The sequence below is a fragment of the Pantherophis guttatus genome, chromosome 2, assembly GCF_059756535.1.
Source record: "Pantherophis guttatus breed Tessera chromosome 2, ASM5975653v1, whole genome shotgun sequence".
Taxonomy (NCBI): domain Eukaryota; kingdom Metazoa; phylum Chordata; class Lepidosauria; order Squamata; family Colubridae; genus Pantherophis; species Pantherophis guttatus.
The window spans coordinates 277612173-277633327 of record NC_142064.1 but is presented as its reverse complement, the minus strand read 5'-3'; the positions used below and the strand labels follow the sequence as shown (position 1 = coordinate 277633327).

At 43.3% G+C, this 21155-nt stretch overlaps 1 protein-coding gene across 1 annotated transcript in view; it reads right to left on the bottom strand.

Moving 5' to 3' along the window:
- LOC117670023 (alpha-2-macroglobulin-like) overlaps positions 1-21155 on the bottom strand; it is a 79172-nt gene that overhangs the window by 11574 nt on the left and 46443 nt on the right. The window contains exons 19-27 of the mRNA XM_034424878.3: positions 18667-18895; positions 16883-17009; positions 14254-14375; positions 13029-13080; positions 11566-11649; positions 10079-10255; positions 8262-8346; positions 5332-5488; positions 3007-3081 (exon numbers count right to left, since the gene is read on the bottom strand). Coding sequence (XP_034280769.2) covers positions 3007-3081; positions 5332-5488; positions 8262-8346; positions 10079-10255; positions 11566-11649; positions 13029-13080; positions 14254-14375; positions 16883-17009; positions 18667-18895 — 1108 coding nt within the window. The remainder of the gene's footprint in view (positions 1-3006; positions 3082-5331; positions 5489-8261; positions 8347-10078; positions 10256-11565; positions 11650-13028; positions 13081-14253; positions 14376-16882; positions 17010-18666; positions 18896-21155) is intronic.

Sequence of the window (21155 nt, the reverse complement as noted above, 5' to 3'; positions counted from 1 at the left end):
GGGTGGGCATGGCCAACTTTTTTTTTTTTAACTTTTAAAAGCATTTTTTCTACAACCTTAAGAGGTTGCAGAAAACAATGCTTTGAAAAGCCTCTGCCGATCCCAGCTGAGCCGCGGGATCATCGGAGGCTATTTTTTTTTTTACTTTTAAAAGCATTTTTTTGGCCGAAGAGGTTGTAGAGAAAATGCTTTTAAAAGTTAAAAAAAAAAAAAAAAGCCTTTGATGAGCTGGGGTAAGCGAGCGGTGACCGGGCCGGGGGCGTGGCCAGCCAATGTTATTACCAGTTCTCCGAACTACTGCAAATTTTTACTACCGGTTCTTGTGAACCGGTGCGAACCAGGAGCAACCCACCACTGCTTCAGGTGCTTTGGAAAATAAATTGACTACCTCCTGTTCGTGGCAGCCTCTCAAATACTGGAAACCTGCTATCATGTCTCCTCTAGTCATTCTTTTCTCTAAACTAGCCAAACCCAAATCCTGCAACAGTTCTTCCTATGTTTTAATATCCAGGCCTTTTATCATGTTAGTTGCTCTTCTTTGCCCTTTTCCAAAAGTCTCCACATCTTTTTTTTAATGTGATGACCAAAATTAGATGCAGTACACCAGGTGTGGTCTTACTAAGGTTTATAAAGCAGTTCTAATACATCACGTGATTTTGATTCTATGCCTCTGTTTATACAACCAAGGATGGTATTAGCTTTTTTGGCTGCTGCTGCACAATACTGGCTCATGTTTAAGTGATTTTTCTGCAAGAATGAAGTTCAGTCAGAGCATTTCAGAGTTTATTTCAGAAGTCTCCAAACTTGGCAACTTCAAGACTTGTGGACTTCAACTCTCAGAATTCCTCAGTCAGCATTGGCTGGCTGAGGAATTCTGGGAGTTGAAGCCCACAAATCTTGAAGTTGCCAAGTTTAGAGACCCCTGGTTTATTTTATTGTTCAATGATCTTACTTCTAATAATGGAGAATATTTGTAGCTCAGGGTTGACATGAGGGGTCCTCCATGCTCTCTGAGCTTGCTTGTTTTCTGCCGTCCAACAATTACGTAAACAATACCCCAATCACAAAACTGACAAAGAAGCCAACAGCAAACAGCCCAACAAAAATATCTTTAAGACCGCCCTCCCCCGCCCCCCAGACAGGCAAGCCACTAGAATATAAACTGGCAGCAAACTGCACTCCTTAGTAGCACTGATGATGTTACCTGATGGCTAATGAAAGATCTGGAAGAAAACAAGCAAGCTCAGAGTGCACCAAGGACCTCTTATACCTTACTTCTGTTCTGTTCATACTCTTTTAAAGTCTCTTAAAAAGTCTTCCTTGTTATTGTTGGAAGCTGTCCAGAGGAGACCCCCAGAGAGACACGTGGCAAATAATCGTTCCTATCACCCATCTCCTCCCACTTATGACTGTAGGACTGTTGCCGTATCCTCACAATTTATATTGATTGTTTCCTACTATGATTTGATTGCTTATTTGTACCCTATGGCTATCATTATTTATTTATTTATTTATGAGATTTATATGCCGCCCTATCTCCAACTGGACTCAGGGAGGCTCACAATAGTAAAAAACATCTAATGAAAAAGTTAAAAAGAAATTAAATCCAAATCTCATAATTTAACAGTTAACAGTGCAATTAAGACTAACAAGTTAAAAATTAAAACCCCATCAGTCCAGGCCAGCCAAACGAAACAGCCACGTTTTCAGGTCGCGATGGAAAGAGCGGAGGTCGGGGGCCACCTGGAGCTCCAGGGGCAGTTGATTCCAAAGGGTAGGTGCCCCCATAGAGAAAGCTCTCCCCCTGGGGGTCGCCAGCTGACACTGTCTGGCCGACGGCATCCTGAGGAGGCCCTCTCTGTGGGAACGCACCGAGCGATGGGCAGCTGTTGATGGCTGCAGATGCCCCCCCCCCCATATAGGGCCTTATAGGTAATCACCAGCACCTTGAATCTCACTCGGAGGGCAACCGGCAACCAATGCAAGTCGCGTAGGAGAGGTGTAACATGGGAGTGTCGAGATACTCCCATCACAACCCGCGTGGCCACATTCTGCACCAGCTGAAGCCTCCGAGTGGTCTTCAAGGGCAGCCCCATGTAGAGGGCATTGCAGTAGTCAATACGGGAGGTGACAAGCGCGTGAGTAACCGTGCATAGGGCATCTAGGTCCAAATAGGGGCGCAACTGGCGCACCAGGCAAACCTGGGCGAATGCCCCCCTGGTGTTAAGTGTTGTGCCTTATGATTCTTAACGAATGTATCTTTTCTTTTTATGTACACTGAGAGCATATACACCAAAGACAAATTCCTTGTGTGTCCAATCTCACTTGGCTAATAAAGAATTCTAATCTAATAAATTTAACAATGTAGGAAGTTAGCACCCACCCCTTTCCTGGAAGAGTGAAATATTTTAGGAAATATGAAAAAGGCAGAATATTATATTTCCCTGGATGAGAAATGGATAAGCATGTTTTGAAGCAGCTCCCATCTTCCTGCCCCCATCCTTTGTCAATGAGCCGTTAAGGCCTGGGCCAGTCTATTCTACATAACAAAGATCTACCTCCTTCAGGCAGAGCCATAGTAGGAATTGCCAAAGATCCAACAAAGATAGGATTAGCCCTCTACACAATAGCAGCAGAAACTCACCACATGTGACCTGGGAAGCACATGTGACCATCAGCCAGCAAGGCTAGCTAAGACCCCCACCCCCTGGGAGTCTGACAACCAATCAGGATACTCTTACGGGGCCCCAAGAAATGCAAAGCCAGAGAGAGCATAAAAACCCGAGGATTTACTGTATCTGCCCTTTTCTGTTCAGGAACTCAAGCCATGTGATCCTGTCCACCATTAAACCATCTTTCCAAGCAGTCTCCATGTTTCCAGTGTCTGTTTCCCCACTTGGAGCAGAACCCAGAAGGATGTTTCTTCCAACAACAAATAATAATAATTTCCTTGGCCACAAGATAGTAGTGGTTTACCTGAAACTAACTTAGAGGATGTTTACTTACCGTGTGAGGCAGAGGCATTTCCAGCAAAGCTATGGTGATATAGGCCGTAAGAGAAATCCTGTCATCAACTCCACCCTGGAAGAAGGGAGACAGGCAGATATCAGGCCTTTTGCCATCTTTCTAGTCCTCTTTCTAAGATCAGTATCCCATCACACTCACATAAAAGCAAGATTTTTTCTCCCTGGCCTATGCATAATGTGGGGTGCTTGCATCTAAGGACATTTCCAATCTCCAACTTCCCTAAGCCATGGTGGTGCAGTGGTTAGAATGCAGTATTGCAGGCTGACTCTGCCCACTGTCAGGAGTTCAATCCTGACCAGCTCAAGATTGACTCAGCCTTCCATCCTTCCAAAGTCGGTAAAATGAGGACCCAGATTGTTGGGGGCAAGATGCTGACTCTGTAAAACCACTTAAGAGAGGGCTGTAAGGCACTATGAAACAGGATATACGTCTAAGTGCTATGCTGTTACTACTCCTCCCATGTCTCCTTTGCCCTTTGCTGAAGCTTCATCTTATTTTAGGCAGTATAAATCCCCATTTCTGCCTTCTGGTACAGCTCCTACAATTTCCCCAATTCCACATAATCAAAACCTTGGTGCTTAAAGAAGAAGCAACATAGCTTAGTGACTTAAGGCCATTTGCTAAGCCCATAAGGGGACAGCAAAGGGGTGCAGAATTCCATGCCCTCTGCTGTCACCTAGTGGTCATTGGGAATTTTTCAGCCTCTATATGGTGGCCTAATAGTCTTGGGGTAGGAGAGGACCAGCCCATTCACTGCATTAAAAAAAAATACTTAGAAAAGAAAATCCTGCTCTATGCAAATGATGTATTTTGCACAATCATGCTATCAGGGGTCTCCAAACTTGGCAACTTTAAAACTTGTGGATTTCAACTCCCAGAATTGCCTAGTCAATATGGGTGGTTGGAAAATTCTAGGAGTTGAAGTCCACAAGTCTTAAAGTTGTCAAGTTTGGAGACCCCTGCTGTATAGATCATTAGACTAGGCAATATTTATCCCCAATGTGAGAATGTTATCATTTCCAGCCCTTGATTGCAAACCCCAATCTCGTCAATAGCTTTCCCAACAAACTGCCACTCTATTTTTTCATTGTTTTTCCAACCCAGGGGAAGGTCAGACAGAAATTATCAAAAGGTAGTCAGGACTATATTGATCAGTATGATAGAAAACTGAACAGAATGGAAGCAAATTTGGGGAAAGAAGGAAGGGAGGGAGGGAGGAAGATAGATAGGAAGGAAGGAAGGAGGGAGGGAGGGAGGGAGGCATTGCCATGAGTTGGGCAGCCATATAAGTTTCTTTAATAAATAAAATAAAATAAATAAAATAATAATAAAATAAAATATCAGTGTAAAGGTTCCGACAGATGCCCTAATTAAATCATGAGTCTCGAGCCAAGTTTCAAAAGGAATCCAATCAGTGGTGGGTTTCAAAATTTTTTACTACTGCTTCTGTGGGCTTGGTGGGCGTGGTATGGTTGGTGGGCATGGCTTGGTGGGCATGGCAGGGGAAGGATACTGTAAAATCTCCATTCCCTCCCCACTTCAGGGGAAGGATACTGTAAAATCTCCATTCCCTCCCCACTTCAGGGGAAGGATACTGCAAAATCCCCATTTCCTCCCGATCAGCTGGGACTCGGGAGGCAGAGAATAGATGGGGGCGGGGCCATCAGAGGTGGTATTTACCGGTTCTCCAAACGACTCAATATTTCCGCTACCGGTTCTCCAGAACTGGTCAGAACCTCTGAATCCAATAATTTATTAGGAGCAACATGCCGGCATCTACTCAAGTGAAGTTTGCTCTGCTGCACCATAAGTTACGGGTCACTTTTGGCCCTGTTCCCCCCTTCCTTTCAGTCTGTGTCATAAATCACATTCTCCAATGGCCTCACACCCCGTTTTTGGTAATCTGAGAAATGTGCTCCCCCCTTGTTTCTAGTGGCAACTCGAGAGCAGACTATAAATGCTTTTGCGAGTTGACAATCAGTTCTATCAAATACCAAAACAAGAAACGGATGGAAACCAGGTCTTCCATCCCAACTGCGAATCCTGGTTCACATTTCATTGCACAATTGTGACCCCTGAATCTGAACATTGATTTCACTAGGCTTAGGTTTGATGCATTGCAATCGCTAGAATTCTTCCATAATGGCTTCTTAACTTTTCTACAAGAAAAGCATTTCTTAAAAGTTCCCAGGTCATTGTTTGTCCATTAATTGTTTCTGATCTGAAAGAAGCTTGACCCTGACCTTACTTCCACCAAAACCATAATTAAAACTATCATCCAACAAAATATCCCCCCCTTTGTACCTTTAGTGCGTTGTTCAGCAGAGACCCTGTTACCAGGAAGGAACCATCTCCCAACTGCCAGAGTGCCAGTGAATTCTGAGCATCAGTGATATGTTTTTGGTCCACGGAGATGAAGGCCGCCGCCTGAGTGAAACTCTTCAGCACAAAAGCGGTCAACCTACAAGATAACCCAGAATATAGGAGAGCTTTCATTTTTTCCTTATATCTTCTTCAGAATGGGGCCTTCTTGGTCCACAAAGAATTGTCTCCTTCACACAAGAGTATTAGAGTTTTTTGCAAAAATCAAATCCAGAAGGACACGCAGATAAACTGATTCAGCAGGATTCATAAACTTCTTTATATACATAATAACAGATGAAGCAAAATTTACAATACCAATAGCAGAGTTCTTTCAACTAGTAACAAGTAGAGAGATCAGTTTTCAGTTCGGCAGAGCAGACAAGCCCAGGCTTGTTTCATTTCAGAGTGGAGCCCAGAGCTTAATACAAAGAGAACCTCCTCTATAAAGGGCAGTTAAGCTTCTTGCACAGACTCAGTTGCCTAAGCCACGTTCAGACTTCAGACTTCAGACTTAAGTTTCTGTTTCCAAAATAAGCCTCATTGGCTGAGCCTGTTACCATGCCTATTCATTGGCTGACCTTGTCTCCATTCAGTCCCCATTGGCTGATCTATTCCAGTCCATGAATATTCATACTCTGACACAAATAAGGAAAATGATCCCTGGGGGACCATCTTGGAAGATCTGACCAATTATTGATGGAAACTGAATTTCCGATACAAATCTTTTTCATGAGCATTAGAAATGGCCTCCCTTGCCTTGGATTAATATAAGGGGATGAAATCAACAATCCTTCAGTCCTTAGAAGGGGTTCCTTGGACTGGTACCCTGACTGACACTTAAAACAATTATAATCAGGGTTTAAAAAATGCTGGAAAAAGGGACTTATGACCGTTTTTCACACTTACAACATTGTAGCATCCCTGTAGTCACATGATCAAAATTCAGAGGCTTGACTACTGCTTCACAATTATGACGGTTACAATGTTCCGGGGTGATGTGATCCTCTTTTGTGACCTTCTCACCAGCAAAGTCCATGAGGAAACCAGATTCACTGAACAACCGTGTTACTAAATTAACAACTGCAGTCATTGACTTAACAACTGCGACAAGAAAGGTCGCCAGATGGGGCAAATTTCACTTAACAGAAGTTTCACTTAGCAACCTAAATTTAGGGCTCAATTATGGTTGTAAGTCGAGGACTACCAGTAACATGCCCAGAAGTCGGGATTATGGACTGTAAGGTTCCCTGCATTTTTTTGAACATACATCTTATGTTGTCAAAAGTTTTCTTTGTGTGCCTTGGCAGGGAAGGATAGGACACCCCACACCCTCACCCCCAAATAGAGCTGCCAGCATCTTTCCCATTCACAGAGTTATTATCCCTCCTATTTAGAATGTTTCATTTTCTCTAAAAAAAATTAAAAGCTCCTTGAGCTGCATTCAGCTCCTGGTGATTTCACTTTTGTGTCCCATGTAATTATCTTGGCAACAATACAGGTGGCTCTTCACTTAACGACCATTGATTCAGCAACTTTTTGAAGTTACTACAGTGCCAAATGAGACTTATGACCTCAAAGTTGTGGTCATCACAGAATTCCTGTGGTCATGTGATTGCCATCTGCAATCATCATTTCTGGCTTCTGAGAAGCAAAGTCAATGGGGAAGCCGGCGGGAAATCGCAAATCACAACCAGGTGATGTTGCATTTAAGGATAGTGTTTGACTTGCTTACTGACCGCAATCAGTCAACCAAGTCCACAAGGATGGAGTTGCTGGTTCATATTACATTTATTCAAATTACTTATCTGTGTCAACCTCAACGTGTCGTGGTTGTAATTCGGGTGGGCAGGGGGAGGGAAAACCCCGCTTACCAGTTGTCATATCCAGACTGCGTACCATTGCTGATTCCACCCTGCTCGCCATTTCCGCAGTAGCCGCCGGGACGTGAAAGCCTTGGATAGGATTGGTGCCATTGAGGGGACCTCCATTATAGCAGCTGCAATGCTATCGCTGCTGCGCAGCTGAGAGGCGAACCTAGAAGTGACTTCGCGGCTTCTAATATTAAAGACTATTCCTTAGTGTTTCGACGAGCTGGAGGGGCGGAGCTTTGTGTATCATACCCACGATGACGGAATGTAACTAGCATTGGGGGAGGGAGTATGGGGTGGAGTCACGGATAAAAGGTGATGGGAAGCACTGCGTGGTAGCGCAGACAATAAACCATTCTCCACGGGTGTTTGTTGGTTCGTGCCGGAGCTGAGGAGAATGTTTGCTAAAACACAGATAACTTCTGGTTTGGAGTCTTATTTCACCGCGGAAATCTGGAACCTGATAATATGGAGGCTATTTGACCAGGGTCTATGACAATTTGCCGCAGCCAGCTTGCCATGACCAACCTACCACAGCCAACTCACCACGGCCATCTCACCACAGGACAATTCGCTGCGGAACATGAGTTACACTAATATCAAAGATATGGTGGAATAGAATCATTGAAGAAAGGATGCTAAAGGAGGGACAGAACGAAATGTGAATGGCAAAAATTAAAATCATTTTTAGTTGTATTTATTTTAAATAGATTGTTAAATTGTCCCACAACGAGTTGTCTTTTAGCAAGTTGGCTGTGGCGAGTTCACCTGCTGCAAGTTGGCTGTGGCGAGTTGGCCGCAGTGAGTTTGCCACATTGCAAGTTGGCTGTGGCAAGTTGTCCCACTCCTGTTTGACCATTTCCTTATTCCGCAAAGTTTTTTTCTAACTTCCTACTTTAGCTCTAGGCCTTCTGATTTTCTGGTGGCCTCCTATTCTAAGTGCTACCAAGGTTCAACACTTTTAGCTTCTTGATGTTAGTGGGAAGGGGAGAGAAATCTCACCAGGTATTTCCTATCATTGAGCTGCTTTCTCCAAAGGTGCTGTAGGAACCGTCATGATGCTTGTAATTTAGTTGCCTCTGATAACCTGAAGCGGAAGAAGAACATGAGTGGCAGGCAGAGAAAAATGCGCAAAACCCCTTTCAAATCCAATTCAATGAGCTTGCTCAAGTCAATTTGATTCTGAAATGGGATGAAACCAATTAGGGCTGATTGATGGCCAGAACCCACCCAAACTACAAGTTAAGCATTAGCTACTGTGCTTGGCTACAGCTTCTTTTCCCAACAAACAGCACTTTCCTATGAGATTGTACAAATTTCAGAGTATCTGCGGGATGCATTCCTTTCCAACTGGCTCCATTTTACCTTATATTCCCAATTTCTTCCCTGGCATTTCTCAGCTACTCCAGGATAATACAAAGGAAAGATTTTTGATTGCTCCTTTTTGCAGTGTTCCTGCCCTCTTCTTTCCAACGGTTGAAGGGTTCCACGATTGACTCAGCCAATCAAATCTGACCTAATTTACAATCTCCTTAATCAATTAAGATAAAGGTTCCCCTGCCCAGCCATGTCTGATTCTAGGGGATGGTGCTGATCTCTTTTTCCTGGCCAAGAAATCCAGCCGTCAAGCTCAAAGCACGCAGTGGCGCAGTGGTTAGAATGCAGTACTGTGGGCTACTTCTGCTGACTGCTGGTTGCCAGCAGCTTGGCAGTTCAATTCTCACCAGGCTCAAGATTGACTCAGCCTTCCATCCTTCCGAGGTGGGTAAAATGAGGATCTGGAGGGCTGTAAAGCACTGTGAAGCGGTATATAAGTCTAAGTGCTATTGCTATTATGCTGTTGCAATATGCTGTTTGTCAGCTTGCCAACAAACAAGCGGGGAAGGACAGGTGAGAAAAGACTCCAAACTTCGAAGAGGAGAGGCATGAGACTCAAGGGCGCACTTGCAGGTGTTAGCCAAACCCAAAGACTCTTTCTCATAACAATACAAAAACACTCAATTGGACAATGTGAACTGCACAAATAGTAGGGAGAGGGAATTTCATATTGAACTATGTGGGTTTGTGCAGGAATTAGGTAGAACTGGTTTTGCCTTCAGTGGTGCTAAAATAATGTACTCAATAAAGTTTTGCATTGAGACATTGGCAAGTCTCAAATGTGCTTGCTTTAGTTGGGATTGTCAGTTGGGACGTTGACACCCTCATTGTCTGAAGATACTCCCGTGGTCATGTGGCCAGCATGGCTATATGCTGAGGGGCACCGAACGCTGTTATCTTCCCACTGAAGTGCTGCCTATTTATCTACTCACAGTTGCATGCTTTCAAACTGCTAAATCAGCAGGATCTGGAGCAGGAATGGGAGCTCATTCCGTCACGTGGTACTTGGGTCTTGAACTGCCAGCCTTCCAAGCAGGGGTGAAATGCTACCAGTTCAGACGAACCCATAGCGGCGGGTGGTTTGGAGAACTGGTAGCGACGGCAGTGCAAGGCTCCGCCCACCCACCTGGATATTGTTACTTCCTGATTTTAACCAGGAAGTAACTTGTTGTTGATCCTCTGTGCATGCGCAGAAGGCTTCGTGTATGCGCAGAGGGTCCAAAATCGCACATGATGTGCATGCGCACTTCCGAACCGGTAAGGAAGGGAAGTAGATTTCACCCCTGCTTCCAAGCCCAGAGGCTTAACCACTAGGCCACTGTGCCCCTTCCTTAATCAGTACTAGTGGCCAATCTGTGGATCAAGTCTTTGAAAGTTCCTAACCTCAGTAAGAAAATAAAGAGGGGAGAATTCATATGGGACTGCCCTGGGATGCTTCTCACCTGTCACTAAGTATCCGATGGCCTTGGATTTGATCTCCTCGGTCAGTTGTCCAGTCTTATTGAGATAGTTCAGAATGTAGATATTGGGGGCAAAGAGGGCCATGTTCTGCTCCCCACAGCCATAGGGCATCTTGAGAAGCTGATGGATGTTCTGTATCGCTCCCCCTAGAATGTCTCCTGCAATAGAGAAAGAGGTGGATGGAAAATAGGGGTCATTATAAGATTTAGGAATGCGTGTGTTGCAGGTTGGGAAGCTCAAGTTCAGAACCTCTGAAGAAGAGACCAGGTAATTCTGGAAGAAGCTGTAGAAAAACAGACATTTAGGAGGATGCCTCTGTGTGCTTCTGGCTATTCCCAAGGCAGAAATAGTTTAAATGACATTGCTGACATTGCTTGTGGAGAGCTGGCAAAAGAGATCTAAGCCTGACCCTATGAAAGCTTGTGTTGCTCATCTCTAAATTACAAAAACTGAGGTAGAATGTTTCTAAGACATCAAGCCCAGGATCATCCAGTTCAGCAATCTGTCCAACAGTGGCCAAAGAAGTGGAGTCTGACAACCTCTGACATTTTAATCAGCAAAGTTTCACTCTGTAGAATAACAGAATGACAGAGTTGGAAGGGACCTCAGAGGGCTCAAAGTCCAACCCCCAGCCCATGCAGGCAATCCTATACCATTTCAGACAGTTGGCTATCCAATCTTATCTTTAAAATCCCCAGTGATGGAGCCCCACAACCTCTGGAAGTAAACCATCCCACTGGTAAATTACATAGAAGAAGGTTCAGCTTTGACTTCAGAACATCCTTCCTCTATCAGCTGCCAGCCAGCGGAACAGGCTGCCGTATGAAGTGGCAAGTTCTCCTTCACTGGGGAAGGTCTTTAGACGGACGCTGTCAGAAATGCTGGACTGCAACCATCACTGAGTTGCAATAAATGATCTATAAGATCACTTTCGATTTAATATTTTGATAAGGCAGGTGAGGCAGAAGTAGAAGCGTAGCATCTGGAACACAAAAAAGTAGATGACAGAAAAGAAAAGGGAAGGGGGTTTGAAGAGCTAGGAGGAGGGCAAGCGGTGAAATGCTCCCGGTTCGCCCGATCCGGTAGCGATGGCGGCGGGTGGTTCAGAGAACTGGTAGCAAAAATCCCTGCCCCCCCCCCATGCCCAGCTGAGCCGCATGATTATCAGGGGCTTTTTTTTTTTTACTTTTAAAAGCATTTTTTCTTCAGCCGAAAAAATGCTTTTAAAAGTTAAAAAAAGCGCCTCTGATGATCAGGCAACTCAAGTGGGATCGTCAGAGCCTTTTAAAAGCATTTTTTCTACAACCTCTTTGGCCAAAGTTGTAGAAAAAAATGCTTTTTTTAAAGCATTTTTTTTTTAAAAAAATGGCCATGCCCACCCAGTCACATTAACCCCCCAAGCCATGTCCACAGAACTGGTAGTAACAAATTTTACATTTCACCACTGGAGGAGGGTTCCTATACTTACCAAGCACACAAAAAGTCGCTCTGGCAGAGCCTTCCACAACATTTTCTGGCACCTTCAAAGAAAGAGGTGCTGACTGTACATCTCCTGGAAGAAAAGAGAACTTAGATGGTGCTGGCTGCCCTACAGGGTTTTTATATCAGCTGGGGTATCCAGAACAATATGAGATCAAATCCTACAATGATGTTACACTTAGAAACTCCAGGTTCAAAAAAAATAATAATCCCAAACCCTCGAAACCCCCTAAATTAAAAGTGGATTTTCCATTATTGGGTCCTCTGATTTCAATCTCAAGCATTTCCTCCTGCTGTCAAATACATCAAATTTTGGGTGTGTTCCACCAATGCTTCCCCACCCCCACAGCAAATTTCTTAGAATGCAGAATAACAGAGTTGGGAGGGACCATGGAAGTCTTCTAAGTCCAGTGTTCCCCAACCTTTCTGGTTTTGAGGACTGGAGGGGGAGGGAGGAGAGAGGATGGTTCAGTGTGAGCGGTGGTTGAGTGTGTGCACGCACAAATACATTTCCTCAAGCGGCGAGCATGTGTCCACAGCTCGCACAAATGAAACTGCGCATACATGCATGTTTGGCTGCCGTTTCCACGGCCAGGTTCCAAATGGGTCATGGCCCCGTACTGGGCTGCAGCCTGGGGGTTGGGGACTCCTGTTCTAGTTCAACCTCTTGCTCAAGCAGGAGACCCTATGCTATTCTGGAGAAATGGCTGTCCGAGCTCTTCTTAAAAACCTCCAGTGATACAGCACTGAAGGCAACTTGTTTCACGGGTTAATTATTCTCACCTTCTAGATTCCAGTTAGGAAAGCAAGTTTCTTTAAGCATTTACCATATTTTTCGGAGTATAAGACCCTCCAGACTATAAGACACCCGGAGGATCGTCTTACTTTTTGGGGGGAGGAAAACAAGAAAAAAAAATCTGCCTCTGCCTCCCAGCAATTTGCCTCCTTGCAGCAAACAGCAAACAGCTGAGTCCAAAAATGGGGCGGGCGGAGGCGGCAATAGGCAATGGCAATCCCTGCAGCCTTAAACAACTGATGGTCAGGAGGCCAATCCAACTGACAATCAGCTGCTTGTGCTAATCAGGCTGTGCTGAAGCTGAAATGGGCTGTTTGCTGCAAGGAGACAAATTGCTTGGAGGCAGAGGCCAAAGGGTGGGGGGCGGTGGGTGGGTGGGACTACATTAGGTGTATAAGATGCACCCAAATTTTCACCCTCTTTTTAGGGTGCAGGGGGGGGGAGTACTTCTTATACTCCAAAAAATACGGTAACTATTAGCTATTTAGCAAATATTAACTATTTGTAAGGTTTACAGCTCGCTTAAAAAAACTTTTAAAATTCCTCCCCGTTACCAGAAAGGGGGCTAAATTTTGGGCCCTTCTGTTCTAAAGCAAATCGTCCTCATTCATTTAATGCTGGGATGGAGGAGAAGCACTGTGAAGAAGCAGTCATACCATGTGAACAGAGAAGAGAGTTGAAGACCACCTCTTTCTCGATCCCTTCAGGCTTCACCGGAACAGACAGAAAAGAAGGAAAAAGGGAAAGTTAGGGATGAGTACTGGAAACTCTAAAAAAAAAAAAAGCTGCAGAAATACATGCAAAGGACAACAAAGGGAGGTGAGGAGAAATTAGAATCTAGACAACCTTATATGGCAAACTACTATGGTAGTTTGCTAATGTCTTGTGATTTCTCTGTATCAGGAACACAGGAGGACCTTCTAAACACATAACAGTATTTCTTGAACTTCTCTTATAGTGAATGGAGCTCAGGCCCCAAAATAATTAAAGGAGTATCTGACTTGACTGCCAAACGTCTCCTGTCGGTCCAAAAAAATATGCAGAAATATCTGAAGTTTATGAAAATCAAATTCTGAGGTACCAGTCAAGAGCTGGAAGATTCCCTTTGTCAGGTCAGTTAAAATAGAGCCATGATGGCGCAGTGGTTACAATGCAGTATTACAGGCTAGTTCTGCCAACTGCCAGCAGTTCAATTCTTACTGAGTCAAGGTTGACTCAATCTTCCATCCTTCTGAGGTCGTTAAAATGAGAACCTAGAAACTCATTTTACTGACCTCTGGGTAAAACTTCAGCCTGGGGGAATAGGCAGACATTGTAAACTGTTTAAAGATGGCTGTAAAGCACTATGAAGCTAAGTGCAATTGCTATTGCTAAAGATTAAGTTTCTTCTTTGTTTCCGTCTCTTTCCATGGACTGAGAGCTAAGCAAGAAAGGAAACACAGTTGATGAAATCTGAGTAAGTTATATAACAATCTAGGGACTGGCAGGCTAGATGTGCTATTGATTTGACTTTTTATTCTGTAAGCTAGTGTTTCTCAACTTTACATCGTGTGGACTCCAAGTCCCAGAATTCCCCAGCCAGAGTCTCTATGCTGCATGATGGCTGGGGAATTCTGGGAGGGTTCACCCATCTTAAAGTTGCCAAGTTTGAGAAACACCAATTAGGTTAATTATTATTAGGGGTTGAGAAGAAACAGAGAGTGATAACTCTAGCAAAATGAAAATCATTGAATGGAAAGATGGATTGGTGACCCAAATTAATTTTCAGGAATAGATCAGCTAAAAATTGGAGTAATGCGTTTGAAAGCAAGAATATTGCTTTTGTGCATTTTTTACATCTGCTTCACCACATCCGGTCCACAATTAAACCATCCCACGTACCTCAACTAAAAGCGTTTTGATCACAACATCTTTTTGCTGTATGCTGGGCATCTCCACTATTTCATTCCCACAGAGCTGATCTGAGCTCAGGGCTTCGGCACTGGCTGTGAAATTCACTTCACCTAGGACAAAAAAAAATCACCTGGTCACAACTATGATATACAAGCAGTTAAGGATGTCCAATTTAAGGACCATCACTAGATCTGAACGGTCTCCCAATTATTAAAAATGACGGACCGTATTCTCCTTTCTGGAGCTGATTAAGCACTGAAGCTATGCAGCTTTAATATATAGCAGATCCTGAAAGCATTGTGAATCTTCAGCATTTCACCACTTTGGAAGAATTGGAAGTGGAAAGAAGTGGAAGAATTTTGGAACAGACAATCTATTCCCAACTTAAACACGAGTTTCCGTCAGACACTGATTTACAAAATGGAACCCAGGGTCTACCTATAAATTACAGTAATTTTCCACCTTAAGTAATTGCCCATTGTAGATAGGAAATTACCAAAAAGCCTGATAGGGTTATGTCTAGCCTTTTGAATATTGTCTCTTGGTAGATCTCTTCTTTGGGCAGTTTGTTAAGGTATTTAAAATTTAGTAGCTGAAAACAGTGAGGTTGTACAATGAGCCAGAGCATACAGTTATAGTTGATTGTTTGGAGGCTCCTGTATGAGGCAATCTCCACTGTGATTGGTTGCTGTGGGTGTGGAGGGGGAGTTTCCCTTTTTTCCCGCCATTTTTTCTTCTGTGCCCTGGATGCCTGGATGATTTACCTCACGATGTATTGATGTGCCTGACTATCTTGTTTGCTGTCAATATAGATGTTAAATATATTTATTTATAAAAAACTGCAAGTTCGTGTCAGGGTGTCTTGATGCCATTTGGATACCTGCAGGGCAATTCCCGGATAGAGTTTTAGAACATATTTTCACAAAACTTTCTTACCCAAAGACCTTTCTTCACCCAGTCATCTGATAATCCAGGCAGAACTGGCAACTGACAATACAACCATTAGTCAAGAGAAATGACTATGGATCATTTTAAGGGACTATCGAGTTTTTAGCTGATCTACTTCTTCCAGTCCTACTTGATATTGCATGAGCTTTTGGGTCATCAAAGCTCTTTTCCTATTGGTCAGGCAGCACCTACGGGTAACCATTGTGTACCCTAGCCAATTTGTATTTGAGAGCAATTACTTGGACTACCATGTCTTGGTAGCCATGTTTATTCCAGAGTACCTTGCGTTTTTCGACTCTTCTTCATTTCCATATCTGTCCTTTGGAGGATTAAGTGAGCAGGGAAGAATTACTGGTTCAATCAATCAATCAATCAATCAATCAAAACAGAGCTAGAAGGGACCTTGGAGGTCTTCTACTCCAACCCCCTGCTCAAGCAGGAGACTATACAGCATTCCAGACAAGTGGCTGTCCAGTCTCTTCTTAAAAACCTCGAGTGATGAAGCACCCGCAACGTCTGAAGGCAAGCTGTTCCACTGATTAATTGTCCTCACTGTTAGGAGGCTTCTCCTTAATTCCAGGTTGCTTCTCTCCTGGATTAGTTTCCATGCATTGCTTCTTGTCCTGCCCACTGGTGCTTTAGAAAATAAGTTGATCTCCTCCTCTTTGTAGCTGCCTTTCAAATACTGGAATACTGCTATCATGCCACCCCTCGTCCTTCTTTTCTCTAGACTAGCCAAACCCAAATAATACAACCGTTCTTCATATGTTTTAGACTCCAGGCCTTGATAATCATATTAGTTGCTCTTCTTTGCACTTTTTCTAAAGTCTCAACATCTTTTTTGTAATGTGGTGACCAAATCTGGATGCAGTATTCCAGGTGTGGCCTTACTAAGGCTTTATAAAGTGGTACTAAGACTTTATGTGATTTTGATTCTATGCCTCCGTTTATACAATCAAGGATTGTATTAGCTTTTTTGGCTGCCGCCGCACACTGCTGATTCATGTCTAAGTGATCATCCACTAGGACTCCAAGGACCCTCTCACAGTTACTGTTTTTGAGCCAAGTTTCACCTAATCTGTACTTTTACCTGCCTAAGTATAAATGCTTGCTTTTCTCCACATTAAATTTCATTTTGTTGAATAGGGCCCATTGTTCAAGTCTGTCAAGATCTTTTTGTATCCTGAGCTTGTCTTCTGGGGTATTGGCTATCCTTGCCTGCTTAATGTCATCTGCTTGAATTATTAGGTTGAATTGTTGGGTTGTTGAATTCCTGTAACAACCTTGAACCTTCTCTGACTTTGTTAAATGTGTTACCTTAATTTTGTTGTTATCTGGAACAAGTAGTATCCAAGAAAGCCTGCTCAACCCCAATTTTATTTCACATAAAACATTAAAATTGTTGTTCTGTGGCATGCAAGTTTAAACTACAATCATCCCCACCCATCATCCTTACCCTCTTTTTCAGTTTTACAACATGAGATCAGATGATGAAAACATAATTCATCTCTTAAAACTTCTCTTGGTCCACGAAGTTGGAAATCATCTTCTATGAAAATGGCTCCTCTTCCTCTCAGCCCCCAACCCTAACTGACTATTCCAACTTTATTTATATCTCACTTTTATTATTTTTATAAATAATTCAAGGTAATGGACATATATTACATACCAAGTGATTTGGGAGTCACCATCCAAGACACCGTTCTCCTTCCATTTGCACAAATGCAGTATGATTCTTCCTCCTTTTTCACAGGGGTCGCCTCAAAGTCAGCAGAAGGAGCCAGAGATATTGTGACCTGGTGATAAAGAATAAGACGACAATGAGAAAGCTAGGTGGTGCCCCTTGAGTGGCACCCCTCCAGGGAAGGAATTCCAAAAAGGAGGAGAAAGAACAAGGTGGGCTTCAGTAGATAAGAAGTAAAGATTAAGAGATAAAGAGGGTTTCAGACAGAGAAAGGGTAGATTAGCCTTGCTGAGTTTTAGACAAATGTTTGTCCAATCTCCTCTTAAAAGAACTCCAGTATTGGAGCGTCTACAACTTCTGGAGCAATGGCCCGCGATCTTTTGGGCACCACGGACTGGTTCCATGGAGAGAGGTTTTTCTGTGGCCCAGAGGGGGCGTGGTTTCACGTGCTGCCTGCAAACTGCAGATGGGGCTTCGCTTGTTTGCGCAGCCCGGTTTCCTTATTCCTGCATTGAGGTTCTGAGGGGCACATGACGTGGATTTTGTAATTTGTTAACTGACACAGTTATTTTGTATTTTAATTTGTCTTATTTTCTCTCTTTTTGTTCTGACCCAGCCTTAGCAAGTAATGTTAGGCTGCTTACTCGAGAGTAAAAGCAAACTCCTTTTCAAACAGGATAGGAACAGTCTTTTATTCATGTCGATAAACAAAAAACAAACGTAATTACTCCCAACGGACCTCGGGATTAATTGCTTGCTGTACCTTAAAAACAGCAAGTCCGAATTGCTTGCTGTATCCTAAAAACTTCATGCTTCATGCTGCGGCCAAGTGCCGGTCCACGGACTGGGGGTTGGAGACCCTTGTTCTGGAGGGTTGAATAATTATGAGCCGCGGTGGCGCAGTGGTTAGAGTGCAGTACAGCAGGCTACTTCCGCTGATCACCAGCTGCCAGCAGTTTGGCAGATCGAATCTCACCTGGCTCAAGGTTGACTCAGCCTTCCATCTTTCCAAGGTCGGTAAAATGAGGACCCAGATTGTTGGGGGCAATAGGCTGACTCTGTAAACAGCTTAGAGAGGGCTGTAAAGCACTATGAAGCGGTATATAAGTGCTATTGCTATTGCTAATTATAATAGCCTAAAAACAGCATGTGGAGTCTGGGAGCATTTCTAGTCATTGAAATAATAGCAGAACAGAATAACAGAGTTGGAAGGGAGCTTGGAGGTCTTCTATTACAACCCCTTACTCAAGCAGGAGACCCTATATCAGGGGTCTGCAACCTTAAACACTCAAAGAGCCATTTGGACCTGTTTCCCACAGAAAAGAAAACACCGGGAGCCACAAAACCCTTCCCGTGCCTGACTATTTCTTGAGCGGCCACAAAACTAGCATATATAGTTGAATTAAACATTCTGTTTTCTTCTGAAACTTTTCTTTTCTTGGATGTATCCATGGTTGGCCTACCGGGGGTTGAAAAGCTCAATAAATCGCATGCCAGCGGGTGTCACACATTGATGGTTGTGACAAATATTTTGAGTGACAGGGAGCCACAGCAGAGGGGTGAAAGAGCCACATGCGGCTCTAGAGCCGCAGGTTGCTGACCCCTGCCCTATATCATTCTAGACAAACAGCTGTCCAATTTCTACTTAAAAACCTCCAATGATGGAGCACCCACAATTTCAGACAAGTGGTTGTCCAAGCTCTTCTTAGGAACCTCCAGTGAATGAGCACCCACAACGTTGCAATCCACAACTGTTAAGGACTCCTTACCCGGATGCAGTGAGTCTGGTAGGAGAAGACGGTGGCTTTGAGCAGGAAGGCTTCTCCTCGCACCACGGAATATGGCAAGGTGAGTTCAACGAAAAACGGCTGAAAGGCCTTCAGAACGGTGGGCTGGGCCAGGCCAAAGCCTGTGTCTGCTGAAAGGCAGAAAGCTCCGGCTTTCCATTCGGTGATGGTGTCCGGGATGGTCACGGGAACAGACAAGGTTTTAGAATCTCTGAAAGAAAGAAGAGATCAGCAAGTGAGGAGAAGGGATACCAAAATCCTTGCAGTGAGAAAACCTATGCAGGGTCAATATACACAGCATCTCAATTACAGATAATCTATAATTAACAACAGCAACAACTAAGCAACATGGTTTTCAAGCACAATGTCATGTCACTGCACCAGTGGTGGGTTCCTCCCGGTTCGGTCCGGTTCGGCTGAGTCGGTAGCGGTGACGATACGACGTCACCGAACCGGTTCTCCCCCCCGCCCTCCCACCCCCACCCACGTTATTCTTACCTTTTATTTGGTCCCACCCCCAATCTATTGCCGCCTCCTGAGTCCCAGCTGATGACTAGAGGGAAAAAAACTGTTTAAACTCTTGCCGCGGGGCTTCGAATGGCCGTCCTACAGCTGATCAATGTTAAAAGCAAACAAATTAGTTGCGTCGTAAGTGCGAGGACTGGTCGTAAGTGTGAGGACCTTCCAGAAATGACTGACCAGCTAGCCACGCCCACCTAGTCACATGACCTCCAAGCCACACCCACAAAATAAGCCACACTCACAGAACCGATAGTAAAAAAATTTAGAACCCACCCCTGCACTGCACCATTCGGTGACAGCAGTTCCGGTTGCCACCATTAAGTGAATCCCATGCCATTGTTAAGTGTGATATAACTTGGTTACTTTGAGGATGTCATATGTAGCACTCATTCAGCAAAGTCCTAAGTTTAAGCAATCACTGAATGTGTGATCATTAAACAAGAACCAATGCATTTGTATTGTACTTTCAAATCAGTTTCTGAAATCTTTTGGGGATTTTTTTTTTCTAGAGCAACTCCTATTCCTTTGGCCAAAAGGATAAATTTTAAGAACTGAAACAAATGGGATTGATGGAATTGTTCGTGTTGAGAGAACTGCACTCAGAAGGAATTGAGAGCCAAATCTGGCCCTAGGTTCTGCCTTGGTTTACCTTCCCAATAAGCAACCGAGTCGGAAGATCATTTAAAAGCAATTAATTAGGGTAACCCTGATAAAGTAGGATCTCCCTATGAAAAGGGAGAACCTCGAGACTCATCTTACATTCCTTTTTATAGTTAACACAACAAAGAAAAATGAAAGAGGAAAGATGCAGTAGGAGTAATCCCTCCTTGCACTGTAAATCAACCACAAAGGTTGTCGAAGTTAGATAACTCGATGCCAGTTGACACTAAGAAACTTTTTCTTATCAGGAGATAGTATCCAGCTATCCTTCTGTAACTTATCTTTTCAGTTTAAGGATGTTAGAAGCAATCTAATTAATCCATACAATCATAGGATATAAGTTTTCCTAGATTCCAATCTCTAATGAACCTGAACATTATTTTTTTTTTATTGCAAAAGTTTTACAATTACATTTTCACCCCTTTTCCCCGCCCCCCAACACCCACCCCAAACTTCCCAACCTCCCTAACCCTCCCCGCCCCCCCGGACTTCCACACAATATAGTCATATCAAATAAAGAAACCCCCCTTAATATAAAACTTGTATAAAACTTGAGCCCCTCCCTCCCCCTTATAATTTTTTTTCCCCACCCCTTTCATTACATTAAAATATTTCTAATACATTATTTTCAAATGAAAGCTATTTGGTACTTCCTAGTTTGATATTTGTTCTGAATATATTCTATCCACTTTTTCCATTCCCATTCATAAGTCTCTTGTGAACAGTCTTTTAAGTATGCTGAAATCTTCGCCATCTCTGCAAAATTGGCCATCTTCAAAGTCCATTCCTCAATAGTGGGCAAAGCTTTATTTTTCCAGTATTTACCTATCAACAATCTTGCTGCTGTTATCATATACAATATCAGTTTTGTTTCACCCAATGTAAAACCCTTAACTATACCCAATAAAAACAGTTGTGGAGAAAATTGAATTTTTTTCTTCAAAACATTCTGCATGACCCACCAAATTTTTATCCAAAAAGCTTTAACTTTCCTACAGGTCCACCAAACATGATAATATGTGGCATCTAAACAATCACATCTCCAACATTTTGGTTGAACATTAGGGTACATACACGACAACTTTTTGGGATCTAAATGCCATCTATAAAACATTTTATAGAAATTTTCCCTCAAATTCTGAGACTGTGTAAACTTAACATTCTGAACCCAAATTTTTTCCCATGTTTCCAACATCACTGGTTCTTCAAAATTTTGTGCCCACTTAATCATACAGTCTTTAACTAATTCAGTTTCTGAATCCCTTTCTAGCAAAACATTATAAAGCCTT